General features: G+C 41.7%; 2 protein-coding genes across 3 annotated transcripts; one reads left to right on the top strand and one right to left on the bottom strand.

The window, feature by feature from the left end:
- Window positions 1–265: 265 nt before the first annotated feature.
- Window positions 266–8,797, top strand: fgf1a (fibroblast growth factor 1a). The gene is made up of 3 exons (XM_034181263.1): window positions 266–507; window positions 7,429–7,532; window positions 7,663–8,797. The coding sequence occupies exons 1-3, from the start codon at window positions 378–380 to the stop codon at window positions 7,861–7,863; spliced, it is 435 nt and encodes a 144-aa protein (XP_034037154.1). The 5' UTR covers window positions 266–377; the 3' UTR covers window positions 7,864–8,797.
- On the bottom strand, window positions 8,659–20,166 carry ndfip1 (Nedd4 family interacting protein 1). Of its 2 annotated transcripts, none has more exons than XM_034181262.1 (8): window positions 19,963–20,166; window positions 19,251–19,344; window positions 13,705–13,844; window positions 12,758–12,845; window positions 12,153–12,277; window positions 11,998–12,064; window positions 11,733–11,841; window positions 8,659–9,290 (listed from the first exon to the last, which is right to left on the bottom strand). In XM_034181262.1, exons 1-7 carry the CDS (start codon window positions 19,996–19,998, stop codon window positions 11,735–11,737), a joined length of 657 nt encoding a protein of 218 aa, XP_034037153.1. In that variant the 5' UTR covers window positions 19,999–20,166; the 3' UTR covers window positions 8,659–9,290; window positions 11,733–11,734. The 2 variants fall into 2 exon arrangements, with proteins under 2 accessions (XP_034037153.1, XP_034037152.1); XM_034181261.1 differs by having other exon boundaries at window positions 8,659–9,293; window positions 11,735–11,841.
- Between the last annotated feature and the right edge of the window lie 1,756 nt (window positions 20,167–21,922).

Here is a 21,922-nt window from a genome sequence, read left to right as displayed (position 1 = left end):
GTCAAAGTACACTTTTATGTGAGCTTCACGTTTCTGTGTTTATCAGAGGCAGGTAAAATCAGGCTAAATTCTCCATGTTTATGACTTCATGGCACCAAAAATAAAACTGCAATACATCAATATTTTCACAATTCTTTATTTAGAACAGTATCAGCTCATTGAAGTTGTTTTACTTCATATAAATAGTTATTTTTCACATTCGGCTCATAGCGTGTCCGCGAGCATCTTCCCACGTGCCCTCAAACGGCGACGCGCGCGCGCGTACTGCGGCTGCCTCTGTGCACGTCCACGCGCAGCAACACCTGACTGCCGCCGCTGACTGATTGACAGCAAATCGGGCTCCCCGGGAGAGCTGGAGAGCCTGGCGCAGCGCCGTGATGGATGGAGAGGCGGCCCCGTGGAGCGGCAGGCGGCTCACGCGGCTGTACTGCATGAACGGTGGCTATCACCTCCAGATACTCCCCGACGGGACGGTGCAGGGCCAGAGGGACGACACGGACGTTCACAGTAAGACACACGACCTTCTGGGGACACTCGTCTGTCTGGAGGAGCAAGAGGAGTAGACATTTGACTATTTAAAGAAAAATGTGGCTTAAAAATACCTACGGTCTCAGGTGATGGTGAAAGAAGGATTTATAAAGCGGTTCAACTGATTATGTGTAGAATTCTACAGAAAGTATGGTGGCCCTGAAGTGCAAAACATGACCTCTAGAAAACAAACAAATAACATGAAGCAGAATAAAGTAAAAACATGCCAGTAAATCAGAAAACACTGAACTGCAGAATAAACTTAAAAATAAGCATTACCTGTTATTGAAGGCTCCAAGTCAGATGCTTTTCTGTTTTACTTAAAAGTAGTGAATATTATTTTGAGGAGCTGATGAATGAAGAAAATGGTAGAGAGAAAAGGCCGGATGATGTGCAGAGAGTAAACCAGGACGTTTTGTGAATTGTTCTGTAATTTATGTCTGTAGCAAGGCCCAAACAGAGGGTCACCCTTTTGAGTCTGGTCTGCTTGAGGTTTCTTCCTCAGAGGGAGTTTTTCCTTACCACTGCTGCTCTGGGGGTTAGTAAGGTTAGACCTTACTTGTGTGAAGTGCCTTGAGGCAACTCTGTTGTGATTTGACACTATATAAATGAAAATAAATTGAAATTGAAAATTGGAAAGGCAGTTGGTCTAGATGACATTCCAGTGGAGACATGGAAATGTCTCAGAAAGATGGCAGTGGAGTTTCTAATCGTATTGTTTAATAAAATCTTGGAAAGTGAGAGGATGCCTGAGGGGTGAAGAAAAAGTGTGCCGGTGCCTATTTTTAAGAACAAGGGTGATTTGCAGAGCTGCAGTAACTATGGAGGCATTAAACTGATCAGCCACAACATGAAGGTATGGGAAAGAGTTGTAGAAGCTAGGCTTAGAAAACAAGTTAAGATCTGTTTCATGCCGAGAAAGAGCACTACAGATGCAATGTTTCCTTTGAGTTGTGGAGAAGCTTAGAGAAGGCTACAAGGAGTAACACTGTGTATTTGTGGATTTAGAGAAAGCTTATGACAGGGTGCCAAGAGAAGAGTTGTGGCATTGCATGAGGAACTCTGGAGTGGCAGAGAAGCATGTGAGGGTAGTGCAGGACATGTACAAGGACAGTGGGACAGCAGTGAGATGAGCAGTAGGAATGACAGACTCACTGAAGGTTGAGGTGGGATTACACCTATGATCAGCTCTGAGCAAATGGTAAATGAACTGCATTTATATAGCGCTTTTCCATCTGGATCAGATGCTCAAAGGACTTTACAATAATGCTTCGCATTCACCCCGATGTGAGGGTGCTGCCATACAAGGTACTCACTACACACCGGGAGCAATTGAGTCGTTTCTTGTTCGTAATGGTGTAGGACAGGTTGATAGATGAGCTCAGACAGGTGTCTCCATGGACTATGATGTTTGCAGATGACTTTGCGATCTGTAGTGAGAGTAGAGAACAGGTTGAGTCGAGCCTAGAAAGGTGGAAATATGCCCTGGAGAGAAGGGGAATGAAAGTCAGTAGGAGTAAGACTGAGTACATGTGTGTGAATGGAAGGGAGCCCAGTGGAATAGTGCGGTTACAAGGAGTAGAGGTGGTGAAACTAGATGAGTTTAAATACTTGAGGTCAACTGTCCCTAGTCCAGCTGAAGATGTTATGATTCTCAATGGGAGCAATGAGAATGGATAGGTTTAGGAATGAACATAGCAGAGGGGCAGCTCAGGTGGGACAGTTTGGAGACAAAGTCAGAGAGGTGAGATTGAGATGGTTTGGACATGTGCAGAGGAGGGACCCAGGGTATATAGGGAGAAGGACGCTGAGGATGGAGCCACCAGGCGAGAGGAGAAAAGGGAGGCCAAAGAGGAGGTTTATGGATGTGCTGAGGGAGGACATGCAGCTGGTTAATGTGACAGGGGAAGATGCAGAGGACAGGGTGAGATGGAAACTATTGATCTACTGTGGCAACACCAAATGGGAGCAGCCTAAAGAAAATGAAAGGGAAGTTTGACATCTTGTTTGACCTTCAAGGGTAATTTCTAACCTCACCAAACCCCCGACCGAGCACGCACGTAGGTGACATTGGTTAGGGAAAATACTCCCTCCAGTAGTTTTTGAAGAAGAAACCTTGACCATTGGTCATTCATGTTTCCCCCTGAAGTGGACCGCCACTCTGGTGTTGAAAACACACCACACAACAAACAAATATCGGACCCTCATGTGTGACTGTTTTCCTAAGTCGTAGGTCGATGGAGAGCACAAATGTTTGTCAGTAAAACATATTCAGAAAAGGGATTTTCACAGTGTCACATCAAAATAAACTGTCAGCACTTGCTGACAGTTTTTTTTATGTGACACTGTGAAAATCTATTGTTGCTAATGTTAGCCATATACTGCTATTGTTAGCCTTAACTGTTAAGGCTAACAATAGCACTTTCATTAGGGCCTCACTTTAACATGTTCCTGCAGTTGGCACTGGTGTAAACATAGTACTTCTGACCAATGAGGAGACATTTTACTCACATATGGGGTTTGTTTGCATAGTTTCACTCACTTGGAAGTAGCAAGTAGCATAAAGATGGCACTGGTGGGAGTGTGTAATGTAGGCAGGAGGATAAGAGGATTGTTCAAATTTATATTCATGGGCTGTACAAGGTTCCTTTATCATTTACATGTTTTCACAGTAAATTAAATTTGTTCTCAGGGCCAGCGGCATTGTGTCCTAAATAGATAGATAGTACTAAAATCAATCATTCCTGGACTAAAAATACGAATGATTAAAACAAAATCCATAAGAAAATTACAAATATACAATCCACTCTTGCACAGCAATCCAACAAGCAGCAAGTCATAAGAAGGCCCCACAGTGGCAAAGCAATGTAAAGTGCAGACCTGGAAAGTATTCACAACACTTCACTTTTTCTACATTTTACAGCTGTATGTAAAAGTTTGGGCATCCCCCAATAATTTTCATGATTTTCCTTTATAAATCCTTGGTTGTTTGGATCAGAAATTTCAGTTAAATATATCATATAGCAGACAAACACAATAATATTTGAGAAGTGAAATGAAGTTTCTAGTATTTACTGAAAGTGTGCGCTAATCATTTCAACAAAATTAGGCAGGTGCATAAATTTGGGCACCCTTGTCATTTTATTGATTTGAATACATTTAGCACTAATTATTGGAACACAAAATTGGTTTGAAAAGCTCACTGACCCTTGACCTCCTTACACAGGTGAATCCAATAATGAGAAAGGGTAAGGTGGCCATTTGCAATTGTTTCCCCTCTTTGCATCTCTTCTAATGAGTGGCAACATGGGAGCCTCTAAACAACTCTCAAATGACCTGAAAACAAAGACCGTTCAACATCATGGTTTAGGGGAAGGATACAAAAAGCTATCTCAGAGGTTTCAGCTGTCAGTTTCCACTGTGAGGAACATAGTGAGGAAATGGAAGACCACAGGCACAGTACTAGTTATGGCGCGAAGTGGCAGACCAAGAAAAATTTCAGATAAGCTGAAGCAAAGGATCGAGCGAACAGTCATAGTCAACCCACAGACCTGCTCCCAATAAAGTTTTTTTTTTTTTTTTTTCTGAGATTTTTGCAAATTTATTAAAAATAAGAAAACTAAGAAATCACACTGATCATCCTTGAGATGTTTCTACAGCTTAACTGGAGTCCACCTGGACCTGGGGTAAATTCAGTTGATTGGACAGGATTTGGAAAGGCATACACCTGACTACATATAAGGTCCCACAGTTGACAGTGCATGTCAGAGCACAAACCAAGCATGAAGTCAAAGGAATTGTCTGCAGACCCCAAAGACAGGACTGTCTCAAGGTACAAATCTGGGGAAGGGTACAGAAACATTTCTGCTGCTTTGAAGGTCCCAAAGAGCACAGTGGGCTCCATCATCCATAGATAGAAGAGGTTCAGATCCACCAGGATTCTTCCTAGAGATGGCCGCCCATCTAAACTGAGCAATCCAGGGAGAAGGGCCTTAGTCAGGGAAATGACCAGAACCCGATGGTCACACAGTCAGAGCTCCAGCATTCCTCTGTGTAGACAGTAGAACCTTCCAGAACGACAACCATCTCAACAGTAATCCACCATTCACCAGACAAAAGCCACTCCTTAGTAAAAGGCACATGGCAGCCCACCTGGAGTTTGCCAAAAGGCACCTGAAGGACTCTCAGACCATGAGAAACAAAATTCTCTGGTCTGATGAGACAAAGATTGAACCCTTTGGTGTGAATGCCAGGCATCATGTTTAGAGGAAACCAGGCACCATCCCTACAGTGGAGCATGGTGGTGGCAACATCATGCTGTGGGGATGTATTTCAGCAGTGAGAACTGGGAGACTAGTCAGAATTGAGGGAAAGATGAATGCAGCAATACACAAAGACATCCTGGATGAAAACCTCCTCCAGAGCGCTCTTGACCTCAGACTGGGGTGACAGGTCATCTTTCAGCAGGAGAATGACCCTAAGCACACAGCCAAGATATCAAAGGAGTGGCTTCAGGACAACTCTGTGAATGTCCTTGAGTCGCCCAGCCAGAGCCCAGACCTGAATCCGATTGAACATTTCTGGAGAGATCTGAAAATGGCTGTGCACCGACACTCCCCATCTGACCTGATGGAGCTTGAGAGGTGCTGCAAAGAGGAATGGGGAAAACTGCCCAAAGACGGGTGCGCCAAGCTTGTGGCATCATATTGAAGAAGATTTGAGGCTGTAATTTCTGCCACAGGTGCATCAACAACGCATTGAGCAAAGAGTGTGAATACTTATGTACATGTTTTTAGTTTTTTTATTCATAAATTTGCAATAACTTTTTTCATGTTGTCATTATGAGGTGTTGTGAGTACAATTTTGAGGGGAAAAAAAATGAATTGACTTTATTTTGGAATAAGGCTGTAACATAAAATGTGGAAAAAGTGAAGTGTTGTGAATACTTTCCAAATGCACTGTAAGTCCAGGGGTTCGTTCCATAAAACAGGATTACCAAATAAATCATAAGACAGACTAATGAAATAAAACAGACTAACGAAATAAATCTGTCTTACTTGGTAATCCTGTTTTATGGAATGACCCCTGGAGTTGATCAGTCTTACAAGCTATGGATAGAAGCTGCGTTTGAGCCTGGATGTTCTTGCCTTGATGCTCTGCAGCCTGTTGCCTGAAGGGAGTAGTTAAAACAGTTTGTGGGCCGGATGGGTGGTATCCCCCATGACGCGAGCTACACTGCTGCTGCACCTGCTGATGTAAATATCCTTAATGGAAGGGAGGTTGCAGTGAGTGATCTTCTGGGTGGCGACCACCGCCCTCTGCAGCACCTTCCTGTCAGAGGCAGAACAGTGTCCGTGCCAGGTGGTGATGGACAAGGTGAGTGTGCTCTCCACCACACACCTGTAAAAAGAAATATAAAACATACAGACTCCAAGATATTTCAGACTTTGGACCATTTCCACTGCTGTTCCATTGACAAACAGGAGTGAGGGGGTGTGGCTTCCTCCCCTAAAACCCACAACCAGCTCTTCTGTCTTCCCCACATTGATGGAGAGATTATTGTCCCCACACCAGTGCACCAGGTCTTCCACTTCCTGCCAGTATGAGGACTCATCATTGTGGAACATTAGTCCCATCACTGCTGTGTCATCTGCAAATTTCACAATATGGTTGCCTGGATGTTTTGCCCTTCAGTCGTAAATGAACATTGTGTACAGCAGGGGGCTCAGAAAGCAAGTCCAGGAAGAGCAGCCTGACTCTCAAGGTGAGCGAGAGCAGAGTGGCTGACTGATGACACAGCGGTTCTTCCTACACGCGTACTGATGCGGGTCCAAGCTGATGTCAGCGTTTTTTATATGGGTCATGATCAGTCGTTAAAAGCATTTCATGATTATCGGAGTAAGAGCTACTGGACGATAAACGTTCCTGCGTTTTACTGCTGCACTTTAGGGCACGGGGATGATGTTAGATGTCTTAAGATACACTGACACCACAGCCTGGGAGAGGGAGGTGTTGAAAAACAGCTGTCTACACTCCTGTGAGTTTGTGAGCGCTATCTCTTAGAACTCTTTCTGGAACGTTGTCTGGGCCTGTTGATTTTCGGGGGTTGATGCACTTCATTGTGGTCTCCACATCCTCTGAGGGGCAGCTCACCTGAAGCTGGAGTAAGGTTTGGTGGCTGCAAAGCAGACATAGAATGTGTTAAGAGCATCAAGCAGGAAAGGCTCTGTGAGGCCTTTATCATCTTTCTTGTTGGAATTAATGATAGTTTAAATTTTAGACCTTTCCACGTGCTTGGAGGGTCATGAGTCATTGCTCTCAGAATGACCCTGTATTTTGAGAGCTTAGTCTTTTTTTTTGCTCTTTTAATGCCAGCCTCGATTTCTCCTTGCCTCTCAATGCTGGTGTCTCTCCTGATCTAAAGGCTAGTATCCGTCACCCTCAGAGGCGCCATACTTCTCCAGCCAGTTTCTGATTTGGGAGGATCGTGACCTTCCCGGTGACTGAGATCACATTTCCTAATGTAGCTGCAAACAGATGAGGCATATAGTCCCCCAGGTCCACTCCCTGTTCACTAGTCGCTTTCTCTCTAAAGAGCTGCCAATTGGTTCACTCAAAACAGTCCTGTAGCATGCAAGCAGCTGTGGCGGGCCACACAGTGACATTCTTCTGCGTGAGTGTGTTGTTTCAGCAGAGGACAAATGGCAGGAATCAGCATGATGGCAGTATGGTCAGGAAGCCCAGGTGGGGCCAGGGCACCGCACTGTATGCCCCCCATCTGTTGACATACAGCCAGTCTAGAATGTTGCTAATGAAGATGCGCCTATAAAATGTGTGCCTTGCTTTGTAAAAAGAGATCACATTAATGGCCTAAACGTCTCATTTGTTGTGTCGTTGCAGCTATTTTAATGCTTAAAGCTGTGGATCGAGGTGTTGTGGTCATCCAAGGAAGCGCAGCAGAGCTGTATTTGGCCATGAGCAGTGAGGGACGATTGTACGGTTCAGTAAGTATCTTGAGTACTTATGTGATCAGAGGGGATCGATACGAGAGACTGTCCAATGTCTAAAGTCTGATTTGCTGCATTTGAAATCTCTGTTCAAATGTGATGGTCATGGTTATTGTTTGTGTGTCAGCCCGCAGTAACTGATGAGTGTTACTTCATGGAGACGTTGGAAGAAAACCACTACAACACTTACCAGCCTCAGAAATACAAGGACAGCAACTGGTACGTAGCACTCAAGAAGAATGGAAACCCAAAACTGGGACCAAGAACCCACATTGGACAGAAGGCCGTCTTTTTTCTCCCTCGACGGTCGGACGACACTGGAGAGTGAAAGTCACGTTCACACGCTGGGAGACCTCAGCTACACAATTTAAAACTTGTATTCGCTTTAAAACAACACGATCACTACAAAGTAAGAAGACGACAGACTGTTCAACGATGTGCCGGAAAGAAGCAGCCCAATTTTTTATGGATGCCGTATCCTTGATGGAGAGTTTTGTCCAAATGTTCCACCTGATATTAATATTTCAGAGCTAAATGAAGTGACTGATCAGAAAAAGCATTAATAAGTTTTGGTTCAGATTCAGATGGAGACAAAAGTCAGACTGCGCTGCGCTAGTAAAATATACTTTACAGGCCTAGATTTTTCTGCTCGTTTTGCTCAGGTCTTACGAAACAATTCCTCAGATGAATAACAGCTAAAACAAAAATAACCTGAGAAAACTGTCCTCGAGTGTATTTGCTACACACGTCATAGTTCCAATCCTCTTGTGAAAAACACGTGGTAATTTATGGTAACTTTCACAGCTCTCTTAAAAAGCTAATGTGTAAATGGAGTATGTTGAATAAACACCTGTGATACCTGCTAAATACTTGATACCGAGGAGACAGACAACACAGTTAACTTCATGATTTAAACAACAGGAATAATATTAAAGTCTTGTCAAGTCAGCATCCAATCAAAAGCCTTAAGTGAAGCTCCACGTGTGAACTGCAGTCTGTAAATTGATCCCACAGGAGGCTGTGTCACCCAGTTTAACGGAAACAAATCACGATCAGGTGAAGCCATAACGTCAGACACACACGTTCTCGAGTGGCACTGCACCAAATAAAAAGGTGAGAATTCACAGGCATTAAAAGATTTATTATTACAATGCCCTGAATAAACAACTTCTAAAGACAAAAGCAGGAGAAACAGTGCCCCCTCCTGGAGAGAGTAGGAGCAGAACTGCTAGCGGTTAACAGGTGACAGGATCATATACTAATGCCAACAATAGCATAGCCATTTACAGGTTGATAGTTTGCATTTCCGGTGTACGTTATAGTAATCGTCACGATAGTACCATGATGTGATATTAGTGCAGAATGAGTTTCATGCTTACAAGAAGTCAAAGTGCTGTATTAAAACATCATTTTGTCCATGCCAGTAATATATATATATATATATATATATTTTTTTTTAACCTTAAGGGCACATGCATGTTTGTTTGCTACCATGAAATGATACAGTATAAGGCATTACTTATACATTACAGACAGATGTAAAAAGCACTTTACATTTGCCACTAATGACTACATTGAAGGACTGTTACTCTTACCATTAATAAACAAAATAAAACTAATGATACAATTCCTGAATATTTCAATGATCGTTTTCTTCTTCTGTGACTCGTCTGGCTGGTTTCTGCTTGGCGTCATGTCTTTAATTTGAAATTCTTCATAGATATGTTGCTTAAAGCCGGTTCTTCCATCCGACATCTTGAATGTAAGACAAAAAAAAAAAAAAAATCACATTTACAGCCAGACTGCAGCTTTGAAATGCTTTATATTGTACATCTTAAATAATGTATTATATGTGTCAGTCAGTGTAGATTCATGTGTTAATGCATATAAAATGAATGTGAACATTACCAATTAATGGATACATTACCAGGTTAATTAACAATGTGTTAACTTCCCCAGCTCTGCTAACAAGACAGTTAGGGCCACAAGTATTTGGACAGTGACTTTTTTTTTTTTTTTTTTTTTAAGTAGACTGTTAATTTAATGCAGGGTGTTTAATTCTAAAGTATTTCATGAACCATTTAGGAATTTTGGCCATTTGTGTCCAGAGTTCCTCCATTTTCAGAAGCCATGGGTAATTGGCTAAATCATGTCTTTTATAGCCAGTTTTATTGAGAAAAGTCAGAAGATTGATACATGCACATTTCCATTTTCTTCACAAAATCAGCTGAGGCTTAGCCAGAAGACACGCAGGAGATCTGGGCCTATATGTGACCCTATATTAAAATCCTTCTCTGTGCCACTCCACCATGAAACGGTGACTGATGATGCAACAACAAAAGCTAAAGTACACACAGTTTCTCCAACCACAGCTGCAGAAGCCTATAAAATAATTTGCCATTGACGTGGGTGTCTTGTTGGCTTCCTTCACTACAATCTATCTTCAGAACTTTCTACTCCAGAAAGACTTACTATGTAGCACCATACTGTTTGTATTGCTTAATGATTGATGCAGATGAAGTCAAAAACATATTCCAGTGATTTGGAAATGTTCATGTATTCATCTGGACTGGTCTAAAGAAAACATGCCGTAAAAGTGATTTGCATTAAAAATAATCCTTATATACTGTGTAATTACTTATGGTCTCTTAAAATTGAGGGAACAGGAATAAAAGTGGCCACAATTCCTAAATGGTTAAAGTAATATTTTTGTTAAAACCATTGATTTAAACCTAACAATCGACACACAAGAACACTTCAACTTCAGTGTGGTCGTGTGAACAGGCAAACATACAAACATTGTATCACTGCCTAGATACCTATAGACCAGATTGTACATTAAAGTATAAATGAATAAAAAGCATTACATATATATATCAGCAATACAAGCAAGGGGTAATATAAAAAAGAGCAGTGGCATCATATACTCAGTACACTAATCTGGAGAGAACAGCAAGCAAAGAACCCTCATGAGGAACTTCGTGTCAGCGTGCGGTGCCCTTTAAAATAAAGTAAGCCTTTGAGTTTTGAACTAAGCAGTGAGAGTAACTTTTGACTAACACTGTTAAAGAGTTACAGTAATCTAACAAGAACATGAAAGCACTGAAGACCTTTCCTGAAACATTCTTCTACACAGTTTCGCTTCAGAGAGGTGCTCACAAAGTTAATCTTTTTATTTGGACCTTGTTTGTCTGATTGTGAACAGCCTGTAACCCACAATTTTCAATATATCGTTATGATTTTTTTATTTTATTTTTACATAAGATTCATTTCCTGATAGGCAAGAACAGATTAACTTTTCAAAGTCATAGGTCAAAGTCAGGAAAAATCTAAAAAATTCATAACTGTCAATAAATATAGAATGTCTTTCATATTTGACAGCATTATGTAGGATGGTATCCTTTATCCACTGACAAAGTGTTATCCAGATCTGATCCAGATTACACATTTTGTGACCATTTAAATTTAACATTGAAAACCTCATTTAATGTATATTTAACATTTTATTTAATCAAATGTGCCCTAATCACTGTCATATTTGAAAGTGAGGTGCAGCCTGGCACTCACTATTGCCTGACAAAGTGTGATCAGGATCTGATGCAGATTGTGGATTTTCTGGACATTTGTATTTAATATTGAAAAGCCCATATGGTGCACATGTTGCATTATATCTCAATCAAAAGTGCGTCCATCACTCTCATTTGTGACAATGAGGTGCAAACTGACACTCTCAATGAAAAGATAAGTTTGATCCACATCCGATCTGTATTGTGGATTTGGCAGATTTGATTTTAACACTGAAAAGCCCTTTTGACTATATTTTGTATTATATTTTACCTTAATGAAAGTGACTTCTAACAGGACTTTGACCTTGAAATTTTTTTTCCAAGGGAAAAATTTGTAGAATTGTAAACTGGTGTTGGTGGCAGTTTGAACTCTACGAGCGTGGTGCTCTAGTAGTCTCTGTGCTGCTGCACAGGAGATGAATGTTTGTCACAATAATTGGTGTGACCCCCCCCCCCCCCCCCCCAACTTTCTGGTACCAGGGGGCTTCTTAATTCTTAATTTTTCAGGTAAACAATGCACGCAAGTCATGTAGTCGAAGTAAAGCATAAACTGACTTTAGTTTTTCATCATTTACATGAACTGGCAGCGTGCACGTAAATGCCTCAGATGAGAACCCATATTTAGCATTACCTCTAATAGATGAACAGCACTCTTGTTCTGGGAAGGGTGGCATAGGCAGGATCAGCCAGTTTCCGCACTCTGGAGTAGTTCACAAAGCCTCTGATAAACAACATAAAACCTGGAGACCAAAACAAAGACGGAAAACACACAAACTCAGTCAATCACAGCCATTTGTTTGGCTTAAAGTAGTAATATTACCACAAAAAATAAATTTGATATATGTGTGTGTATAAATTAAAAAAAGCCATTTTTAAAATCCTACAGTGCATCTTACCGAGGGCCAAGAACACCCACCACAGCCAGTACTGTCCGTCAAAGTAACCTGGGAAGTAGGTAGAAAACTGCAGGAAACAGAAGACAACAGCATTCATAAAAATAATCAGTTAACAGCACTTAAACCTTTGCATATATTCAACAATTCACTCTTACTCTGACAATGAGAACCCATTTAATCAGGGACAGGCCAAAGCCAGAGATGGCCCCATATCTGCCAGCAGCTGATGTGGTCAAGCAGAAGGACAAGAAGAAGCCAATCCAGTTGAAGAGGAATGCCACTGACAAAAGACAGTTCATGTGAAGTTAATGGTTTTTCATTTTTTAAAGTCATAATTTACACTCTTCTACACCACAGCCTCCTGATAGGACCTGGCAGTTGCATTATGTGTCGCTGCAAGTTTGTTGCTGTCGTCCAAACAACTCGAGTCACATTTAAATCATCTTCCTGTCTAACACAGCCAGAGCCTCCACTGTTGTTGTTCCAGAATTTACAAGTTAGCTTTCTTGCTTTAACTCTACGTGTAAACTAATACTTTACAGGTTTTCAAAAATTCTCAAATTTGATATAGGCAGTAGGACATAGAAGCCCACAAAATCAACGAAAGGAACTAAATAAGGGAGAGACCTCCTCTGTTTCCAGAACAAACAGTGACTGTCAGACTGGAAGCTTTGTGTGTGTGATATGGAAACGTCTCACTGTTTACTTTGAGAAAACACCATCTATGAGTCAGCTTTGAAAACATTTAAAGAGCTCTTACTGAAGAACGTCAGCATGAAGATGCCGTCATTTCCGATTCGCAGCTGGTCAGCATCTTCAAAGTCATCCCTGGCCACAAAGTCTTCCTCCTGCAACAGCAGCACAAAACAAAAGCAGCCAAACATGCAGATGTTTAATATTCAACTAAAAAGCCACATGTCTTATATTAAAAAATATTTGTACAGTCTACGATCTTTAGCAGTTCACATTATACAAGGCCGAGGTGAACCCCATCCTGACTATCTCCGCATAATCACGGGTACACTGAAATCAAAGTCTATAACTGCTTTATTATATGGTAAACAAGAAAATTGGGAGTTTGTCAAACATACTAAAACTGAAAAATCAATCTCAAGTTTCAACTATTATTACTGTCATACTGCACCAACTGACATCCCATCAATCGACTGGAGATGCCAGTTAAGTCCTTGACGAAGAGTTATCAGGCTTGTTTTCTTATAAAGTTCGCCATTCGCCTGTCTAGCTTCTGCGTAAAATCGACCGAGTACTCCGTCAAGCATCCGTCTGTCCTAAGTTTCAAAGTTGGGCGCATGTCCCTTTTCAGTGACGTACTTGCGAAACAGGTTGGCTGCTGAGTATTTCTGCGGGTGTTCTTCGCATCTTTTTTGTGTAAAATTCGTTTTAAGTCAGCGTCGCTAACAGACGCAAACCTGTCTACTGCCATCTTGTCAACAAACTGACAGCCAAAGTAGGCGTTGTATCGCGTTATCTGATCGGTCGCTATCGATAGAAGGCATCACTCGATTAGCTAGCGCTACGCTGCACGCGAGGCGTACTGGTTTCGCACGCGCAGTCTACTCGGCTCCACCAGCGGTCAACTCGGTATGTGGTACAGCTCAGAAAGTGGCGAATGGGCCATTCAGAAGTTGGCAAAATCCCATACCATATAATAATTTAAAGTGTTGACTGAGAATGAAGGTGAGGTACCGTAACTCTTCCAGTGACCAGTGGGATAGCAGCTTCGGCTTTGGTTCGCTCTGCTTCATCATAGGACGGCAATGTGGTGGCAACATTGTAGGACGGAGGATTAGGAAGTCTTCCTCCATCGTCCTTATACTGGAAGAAAGCTGTGGGGCAGAGTACACCGAATATTAGTCTGAGCACAGACAAATATCTTCTCACAAATACACCACTTCTCAACTTTTAGTGCTGCTATGCTCTTCCTAATGTATCAGTCAAGACAGTAATGCTAATGTCACAATTTTTCATTTTTTTTTAAACATAGGAGTCAGGTCAGGTCTGGGAGAACAGCCATGTATTTGCCTCAACCTGGTGACATGCGAGTGTCCCATTGACACTTTTCCTCATATGTCTCCCCAATAAACATTCACTTGACACAATATCATTCCATTAGTAACCATGGATGCCCTAGAACAGGCTGTGAGTAAGATGGGACAGGATTTCCTTGCAATCGATTTCCTCAGCAGGTGGCTTTACTGATGAGCTCTTCCCCTCAACCTACAGGTTGTAGAAACTACTGCACCGTCTTGGCCCTCTGTGCCTACCCTGCACGAGACAAACCTAGTACCAAAGACATCCAGATTTCACTTTAGATTAATCAATCAATCAATTTTTTTATATAGCGCCAAATCACAACAAACAGTTGCCCCAAGGCGCTTTATATTGTAAGGCAAGGCCATACAATAATTATGTAAAACCCCAACGGTCAAAACGACCCCCTGTGAGCAAGCACTTGGCTACAGTGGGAAGGAAAAACTCCCTTTTAACAGGAAGAAACCTCCAGCAGAACCAGGCTCAGGGAGGGGCAGTCTTCTGCTGGGACTGGTTGGGGCTGAGGGAGAGAACCAGGAAAAAGACATGCTGTGGAGGGGAGCAGTGATCGATCACTAATGATTAAATGCAGAGTGGTGCATACAGAGCAAAAAGAGAAAGAAACAGTGCATCATGGGAACCCCCCAGCAGTCTACGTCTATAGCAGCATAACTAAGGGATGGTTCAGGGTCACCTGATCCAGCCCTAACTATAAGCTTTAGCAAAAAGGAAAGTTTTAAGCCTAATCTTAAAAGTAGAGAGGGTGTCTGTCTCCCTGATCTGAATTGGGAGCTGGTTCCACAGGAGAGGAGCCTGAAAGCTGAAGGCTCTGCCTCCCATTCTACTCTTACAAACCCTAGGAACTACAAGTAAGCCTGCAGTCTGAGAGCGAAGCGCTCTATTGGGGTGATATGGTACTACGAGGTCCCTAAGATAAGATGGCCCTTACCAAAAAATAGTACTGATAAGTATATAAAAAGTAAACTAGAACTATACTTGAAACATACTTGCATATACTACTTTTTGGTAAGGGGGGACCTGATTATTCAAAACCTTATAAGTAAGAAGAAGAATTTTAAATTCTATTCTAGAATTAACAGGAAGCCAATGAAGAGAGGCCAATATGGGTGAGATATGCTCTCTCCTTCTAGTCCCTGTCAGTACTCTAGCTGCAGCATTTTGAATTAACTGAAGGCTTTTTAGGGAACTTTTAGGACAACCTGATAATAATGAATTACAATAGTCCAGCCTAGAGGAAATAAATGCATGAATTAGTTTTTCAGCATCACTCTGAGACAAGACCTTTCTGATTTTAGAGATATTACGTAAATGCAAAAAAGCAGTCCTACATATTTGTTTAATATGCGCTTTGAATGACATATCCTGATCAAAAATGACTCCAAGATTTCTCACAGTATTACTAGAGGTCAGGGTAATGCCATCCACAGTAAGGATCTGGTTAGACACCATGTTTCTAAGATTTGTGGGGCCAAGTACAATAACTTCAGTTTTATCTGAGTTTAAAAGCAGGAAATTAGAGGTCATCCATGTCTTTATGTCTGTAAGACAATCCTGCAGTTTAGCTAATTGGTGTGTGTCCTCTGGCTTCATGGATAGATAAAGCTGGGTATCATCTGCGTAACAATGAAAATTTAAGCAATACCGTCTAATAATACTGCCTAAGGGAAGCATGTATAAAGTGAATAAAATTGGTCCTAGCACAGAACCTTGTGGAACTCCATAATTAACTTTAGTCTGTGAAGAAGATTCCCCATTTACATGAACAAATTGTAATCTATTAGACAAATATGATTCAAACCACCGCAGCGCAGTGCCTTTAATACCTATGGCATGCTCTAATCTCTGTAATAAAATTTTATGGTCAACAGTATCAAAAGCAGCACTGAGGTCTAACAGAACAAGCACAGAGATGAGTCCACTGTCCGAGGCCATAAGAAGATCATTTGTAACCTTCACTAATGCTGTTTCTGTACTATGATGAATTCTAAAACCTGACTGAAACTCTTCAAATAGACCATTCCTCTGCAGATGATCAGTTAGCTGTTTTACAACTACCCTTTCAAGAATTTTTGAGAGAAAAGGAAGGTTGGAGATTGGCCTATAATTAGCTAAGATAGCTGGGTCAAGTGATGGCTTTTTAAGTAATGGTTTAATTACTGCCACCTTAAAAGCCTGTGGTACATAGCCAACTAACAAAGATAGATTGATCATATTTAAGATCGAAGCATTAAATAATGGTAGGGCTTCCTTGAGCAGCCTGGTAGGAATGGGGTCTAATAAACATGTTGATGGTTTGGATGAAGTAACTAATGAAAATAACTCAGACAGAACAATCGGAGAGAAAGAGTCTAACCAAATACCGGCATCACTGAAAGCAGCCAAAGATAACGATACGTCTTTGGGATGGTTATGAGTAATTTTTTCTCTAATAGTTAAAATTTTGTTAGCAAAGAAAGTCATGAAGTCATTACTAGTTAAAGTTAATGGAATACTCAGCTCAATAGAGCTCTGACTCTTTGTCAGCCTGGCTACAGTGCTGAAAAGAAACCTGGGGTTGTTCTTATTTTCTTCAATTAGTGATGAGTAGAAAGATGTCCTAGCTTTACGGAGGGCTTTTTTATAGAGCAACAGACTCTTTTTCCAGGCTAAGTGAAGATCTTCTAAGTTAGTGAGACGCCATTTCCTCTCCAACTTACGGGTTATCTGCTTTAAGCTACGAGTTTGTGAGTTATACCACGGAGTCAGGCACTTCTGATTTAAAGCTCTCTTTTTTAGAGGAGCTACAGCATCCAAAGTTGTCTTCAATGAGGATGTAAAACTATTGACGAGATACTCTATCTCACTTACAGAGTTTTGGTAGCTACTCTGCACTGTGTTGGTATATGGCATTAGAGAACATAAAGAAGGAATCATATCCTTAAACCTAGTTACAGCGCTTTCTGAAAGACTTCTAGTGTAATGAAACTTATTCCCCACTGCTGGGTAGTCCATCAGAGTAAATGTAAATGTTATTAAGAAATGATCAGACAGAAGGGAGTTTTCAGGGAATACTGTTAAGTCTTCTATTTCCATACCATAAGTCAGAACAAGATCTAAGATATGATTAAAGTGGTGGGTGGACTCATTTACTTTTTGAGCAAAGCCAATAGAGTCTAATAATAGATTAAATGCAGTGTTGAGGCTGTCATTCTCAGCATCTGTGTGGATGTTAAAATCGCCCACTATAATTATCTTATCTGAGCTAAGCACTAAGTCAGACAAAAGGTCTGAAAATTCACAGAGAAACTCACAGTAACGACCAGGTGGACGATAGATAATAACAAATAAAACTGGTTTTTGGGACTTCCAATTTGGATGGACAAGACTAAGAGTCAAGCTTTCAAATGAATTAAAGCTCTGTCTGGGTTTTTGATTAATTAATAAGCTGGAATGGAAGATTGCTGCTAATCCTCCGCCCCGGCCCGTGCTACGAGCATTCTGACAGTTAGTGTGACTCGGGGGTGTTGACTCATTTAAACTAACATATTCATCCTGCTGTAACCAGGTTTCTGTAAGGAAGAATAAATCAATATGTTGATCAATTATTATATCATTTACCAACAGGGACTTAGAAGAGAGAGACCTAATGTTTAATAGACCACATTTAACTGTTTTAGTCTGTGGTGCAGTTGAAGGTGCTATATTATTTTTTCTTTTTGAATTTTTATGCTTAAATAGATTTTTGCTGGTTATTGGTAGTCTGGGAGCAGGCACCGTCTCTACGGGGATGGGGTAATGAGGGGATGGCAGGGGGAGAGAAGCTGCAGAGAGGTGTGTAAGACTACAACTCTGCTTCCTGGATAGTCACGGTTTGGAGGATTTAAAAAATTGGCCAGATTTCTAGAAATGAGAGCTGCTCCATCCAAAGTGGGATGGATGCCGTCTCTCCTAACAAGACCAGGTTTTCCCCAGAAGCTTTGCCAATTATCTATGAAGCCCACCTCATTTTTTGGACACCACTCAGACAGCCAGCAATTCAAGGAGAACATGCGGCTAAACATGTCACTCCCGGTCTGATTGGGGAGGGGCCCAGAGAAAACTACAGAGTCCGACATTGTTTTTGCAAAGTTACACACCGATTTAATGTTAATTTTAGTGACCTCCGATTGGCGTAACCGGGTGTCATTACTGCCGACGTGAATTACAATCTTACCAAATTTACGCTTAGCCTTAGCCAGCAGTTTCAAATTTCCTTCAATGTCGCCTGCTCTGGCCCCCGGAAGACAATTGACTATGGTTGCTGGTGTCGCTAACTTCACATTTCGCAAAACAGAGTCGCCAATAACCAGAGTTTGATCCTCGGCGGGTGTGTCATCGAGTGGGGAAAAACGGTTAGAGATGTGAACGGGTTGGCGGTGTACACGGGGCTTCTGTTTAGAACTACGCTTCCTCCTCACAGTCACCCAGTCGGCCTGCTTTCCCGGCTGCTCGGGATCTGCCAGGGGGTAACTAACGGCGGCTAAGCTACCTTGGTCCGCACCGACTACAGGGGCCTGGCTAGCTGTAGAATTTTCCACGGTGCGGAGCCGAGTCTCCAATTCGCCCAGCCTGGCCTCCAAAGCTACGAATAAGCTACACTTATTACAAGTACCGTTACTGCTAAAGGAGGCCGAGGAATAACTAAACATTTCACACCCAGAGCAGAAAAGTGCGGGAGAGACAGGAGAAGCTGCCATGCTAAATCGGCTAAGAGCTAGTAGCTACGCTAAGCTAGCGGATTCCTAAAAACACACAAAGTGAATAATGTGTAAATAATTTAGAGGTGATTCAGCAGAAGGAGTGCTTTAGTTAAGGCACGTAAAGATTACACTGGGAAACAAATCGTAATCTAGATAACTAGATCAATCTAACTGCGCAGATTAAACAGCTAACAGATACAGCAAAACACCGCTGTGCTCCGGAACAGGAAGTGATACAATACCGCAGTGAGAGCCAACCACCAGTAGAGGCCAGTAGTGGTTACAGCAATTCATTTTGGCATTCTAAGCATGCCAAATGGCAAACATCAGCTCTCCCTGCTTTTTGTGTAATCAAAGCCATACACATACATGCATGTGCACACACACAGAGGCCACTTGTCTATTATAATATAGATTACATTTTTGCATATCAAACACAGAAGAAATTAAAATGAGCGTAACCTGGATTTGCTGCAGAAATGCTGCTGTAGGGTGGAGGTGCATCCTGAGCAGAAGCCTCATCAGACGGCTGCGGTGACTCCTCCTCATCCACCAACTGCAGAATTATTCATAAAAATACAACACAAAAGTTTAAAAATTAAACTTAACAAGTAGCATACTTCCATGTCTAGTGTTACTAACATAAATGTACGAGTTAAAATACAATTTTTTTTACTAGGTTACAAGAGTGTTCAACAAGTGGTCACAGTAAATATTTTTCCGATCCGTTAACTGCATGAGTCCTCCCAGTAAGACGTTTCTACATTTAATAACACTATAATATCTAATAAACTATTCAGACCGATTAACCTCAAGTAAACATGTGTAATCTGCTACAGATTACATTTCAGGTGAGTGTTCAATCACGCTGTCTGCAGTTGAAGACACTTAAGAGTTTTGAGTTGAAACGTGAAAATATGTTAGTGTCAGCAACTGGACGTGAACACTGCTGAACCAGTTATCTACTGCTAAGGAAAGGTGATCACGCCGACTCGGATGACTAGCGAATAATTGGTATTATCGGCATGGTAAAAATCTAAATATTTCTAAGAACAAACGCAGTTTAGACATTTAACACCATACGAAGATTCCCTCTTGTCCTCGATAACAAGCTAATGTTGACTCACTTAGCATTCGCTTGTTAGCTTAGCTACATTTGCTACGCGATACTTACCTCTTGATACCTGACACCGCTATTTTGCTCTGCCATTGTGGAAGAGGAGCGAAATCTTTAATCCGTCCTCTTCCCGCTTCAACCGTGAATACGAGTGTTATTTAAAATGTTTCTCAACGACAAAACAGCAAAGACAACGTAGTTTCCTAGTCGGCCATCTTCTCTCTCTCTCTCTCTCTCTCTCTCTCTCTCTCTCTCTCTCTCTCTCTCTCTCTCTCTCCCCCCATGCTGCCTTCACGTGTAATCAGAAAATTGTACCGACTTCAAAATGCAACGACGTGGACTTCTCATTTTACATAACCGGATATATTTCTATATTGACACCAAAAATACTTCTGAGAAAACTGTTACGTTACAAGAATTAAGTAAAGTCAGGTACAGCATCAATGTAGATACTGCCCAATGAGCACAGTCCTATCTTTAGCACTATTATACCCTACAAGCAAAGCACAAAGTCCTCTCCCTTGGCATGAACCATAGAACCATATATAAGAAGTTCTTACAAAGGATTCTGTGGTATTAACCTCTCTGGACCTTAGAGTTCCTGACCAACAGACCCCTGGGTCTGTTAGATTTGGCAACCACATCTACATCTGCTTGTTTGACCCTCAATCTGCACTGGTGGCCTCTCAAGGCTGTGTTCTGAGCCCCCTTCCTGTATTTCCTTGTTACCCATAACTGCCTGCTGCCACTCAAACTTAATGAAATTTGGATTATCACTGCAGTTGTAGACTGAATTATTTGCAATGATAAGACAGCCTACAGGAGCAAGATTATGTTATTTCCATGTAATCGTGGAAATACTTTGGTGGTGAGGAATGGTAAATGGACTGCATTTATATAGTGCTTTTCCATCAGCATCAGAAGGTCAAAGCACTTTACAAGTATGCCTCACATTCACCCATTCACAGTGTGCTGCCATTCAAGGCGCTCACAACACACTGGGAGCAACTAGATTATGGACCTTGCCCAAGGGCCCTCAGTGATTTTCCAGTCTGGCTGGACTTTGAACCAAGGATCCTCTGGTCTGACGCTTGAGCTAAACTACTATACCATCACCTCCCCACCTCTTGGTCACATCCATCTAGAGACGCCTCTGTGTGGGTTTATTTAACATGGAAATGTTGATACACACTGACAAACACATGGACTTTGACAGATCCTTAGTCTGATCCGATCATTGGGAAATCCCAGATGACTTGGGTCTGAAGACCTGCTGCAGCCTTCATCTGCCTTCACAGCTGTTGGGTGAAAAGTCATCTCGTCCTCCTCCTGATCCATCTTTGAGGACCTAGTTCACCAGAGCCCCTGTTAGGATTCCTGTTGAACAGTTCCTGCACAGAGGTCTCAGCATAAGCAGAAATCCCATCCAGCCAAGGGGATGTGCTGTCGAGCCTGTACTAGTGGGCTTAGAAGGCTTCCTCTCCCAAGCAGTTAGTTTCTCAGCCTGGTTACCTGCTGAACTCACCTACACACTTGCAGACCCTCAGTCTCGATTCAAGCCGAGCCTCCCTGAACTCCACACATATACACTCGTTGTTCTCACCTGTCAACACTCACCTTAACACTCACTCCCCAACTTTCTGCACTTTAATGACTATCTTGTTGCACTACTGCCAAATGCTAGAATGTTTCTTGAATAGATTGCGAATACCTTAAAAACGTATATACTGTAATACTTCTGTGTAGCTTGTATATCATAATTTAATATAAAACTATATCAAAGTACAACTCAAAATGGAAATTAGCCCACATCATTTTCGCTGCATCAATTTTAAAAAAGGTTCTCAAATTGTTTTAAATTGCACTTAGGTGTGATTTGTTATTTCACATTTCTGCATTAGATTAAAAAAAAATTTGCACATACACATGTATTTGGCACACTGTGGAAAAAGCTGCAGATAAAATTTTAAAATTCAAGTAAAATCTGTTTTGTGACCATGTTGTCATTGCTGACTGA

The sequence above is a fragment of the Thalassophryne amazonica genome, chromosome 11 (genome assembly GCF_902500255.1).
Source record: "Thalassophryne amazonica chromosome 11, fThaAma1.1, whole genome shotgun sequence".
NCBI lineage: Eukaryota > Metazoa > Chordata > Actinopteri > Batrachoidiformes > Batrachoididae > Thalassophryne > Thalassophryne amazonica.
The sequence above is the reverse complement of the archived record's forward strand: the minus strand, read 5'-3'. Positions and strand labels throughout refer to the sequence as shown.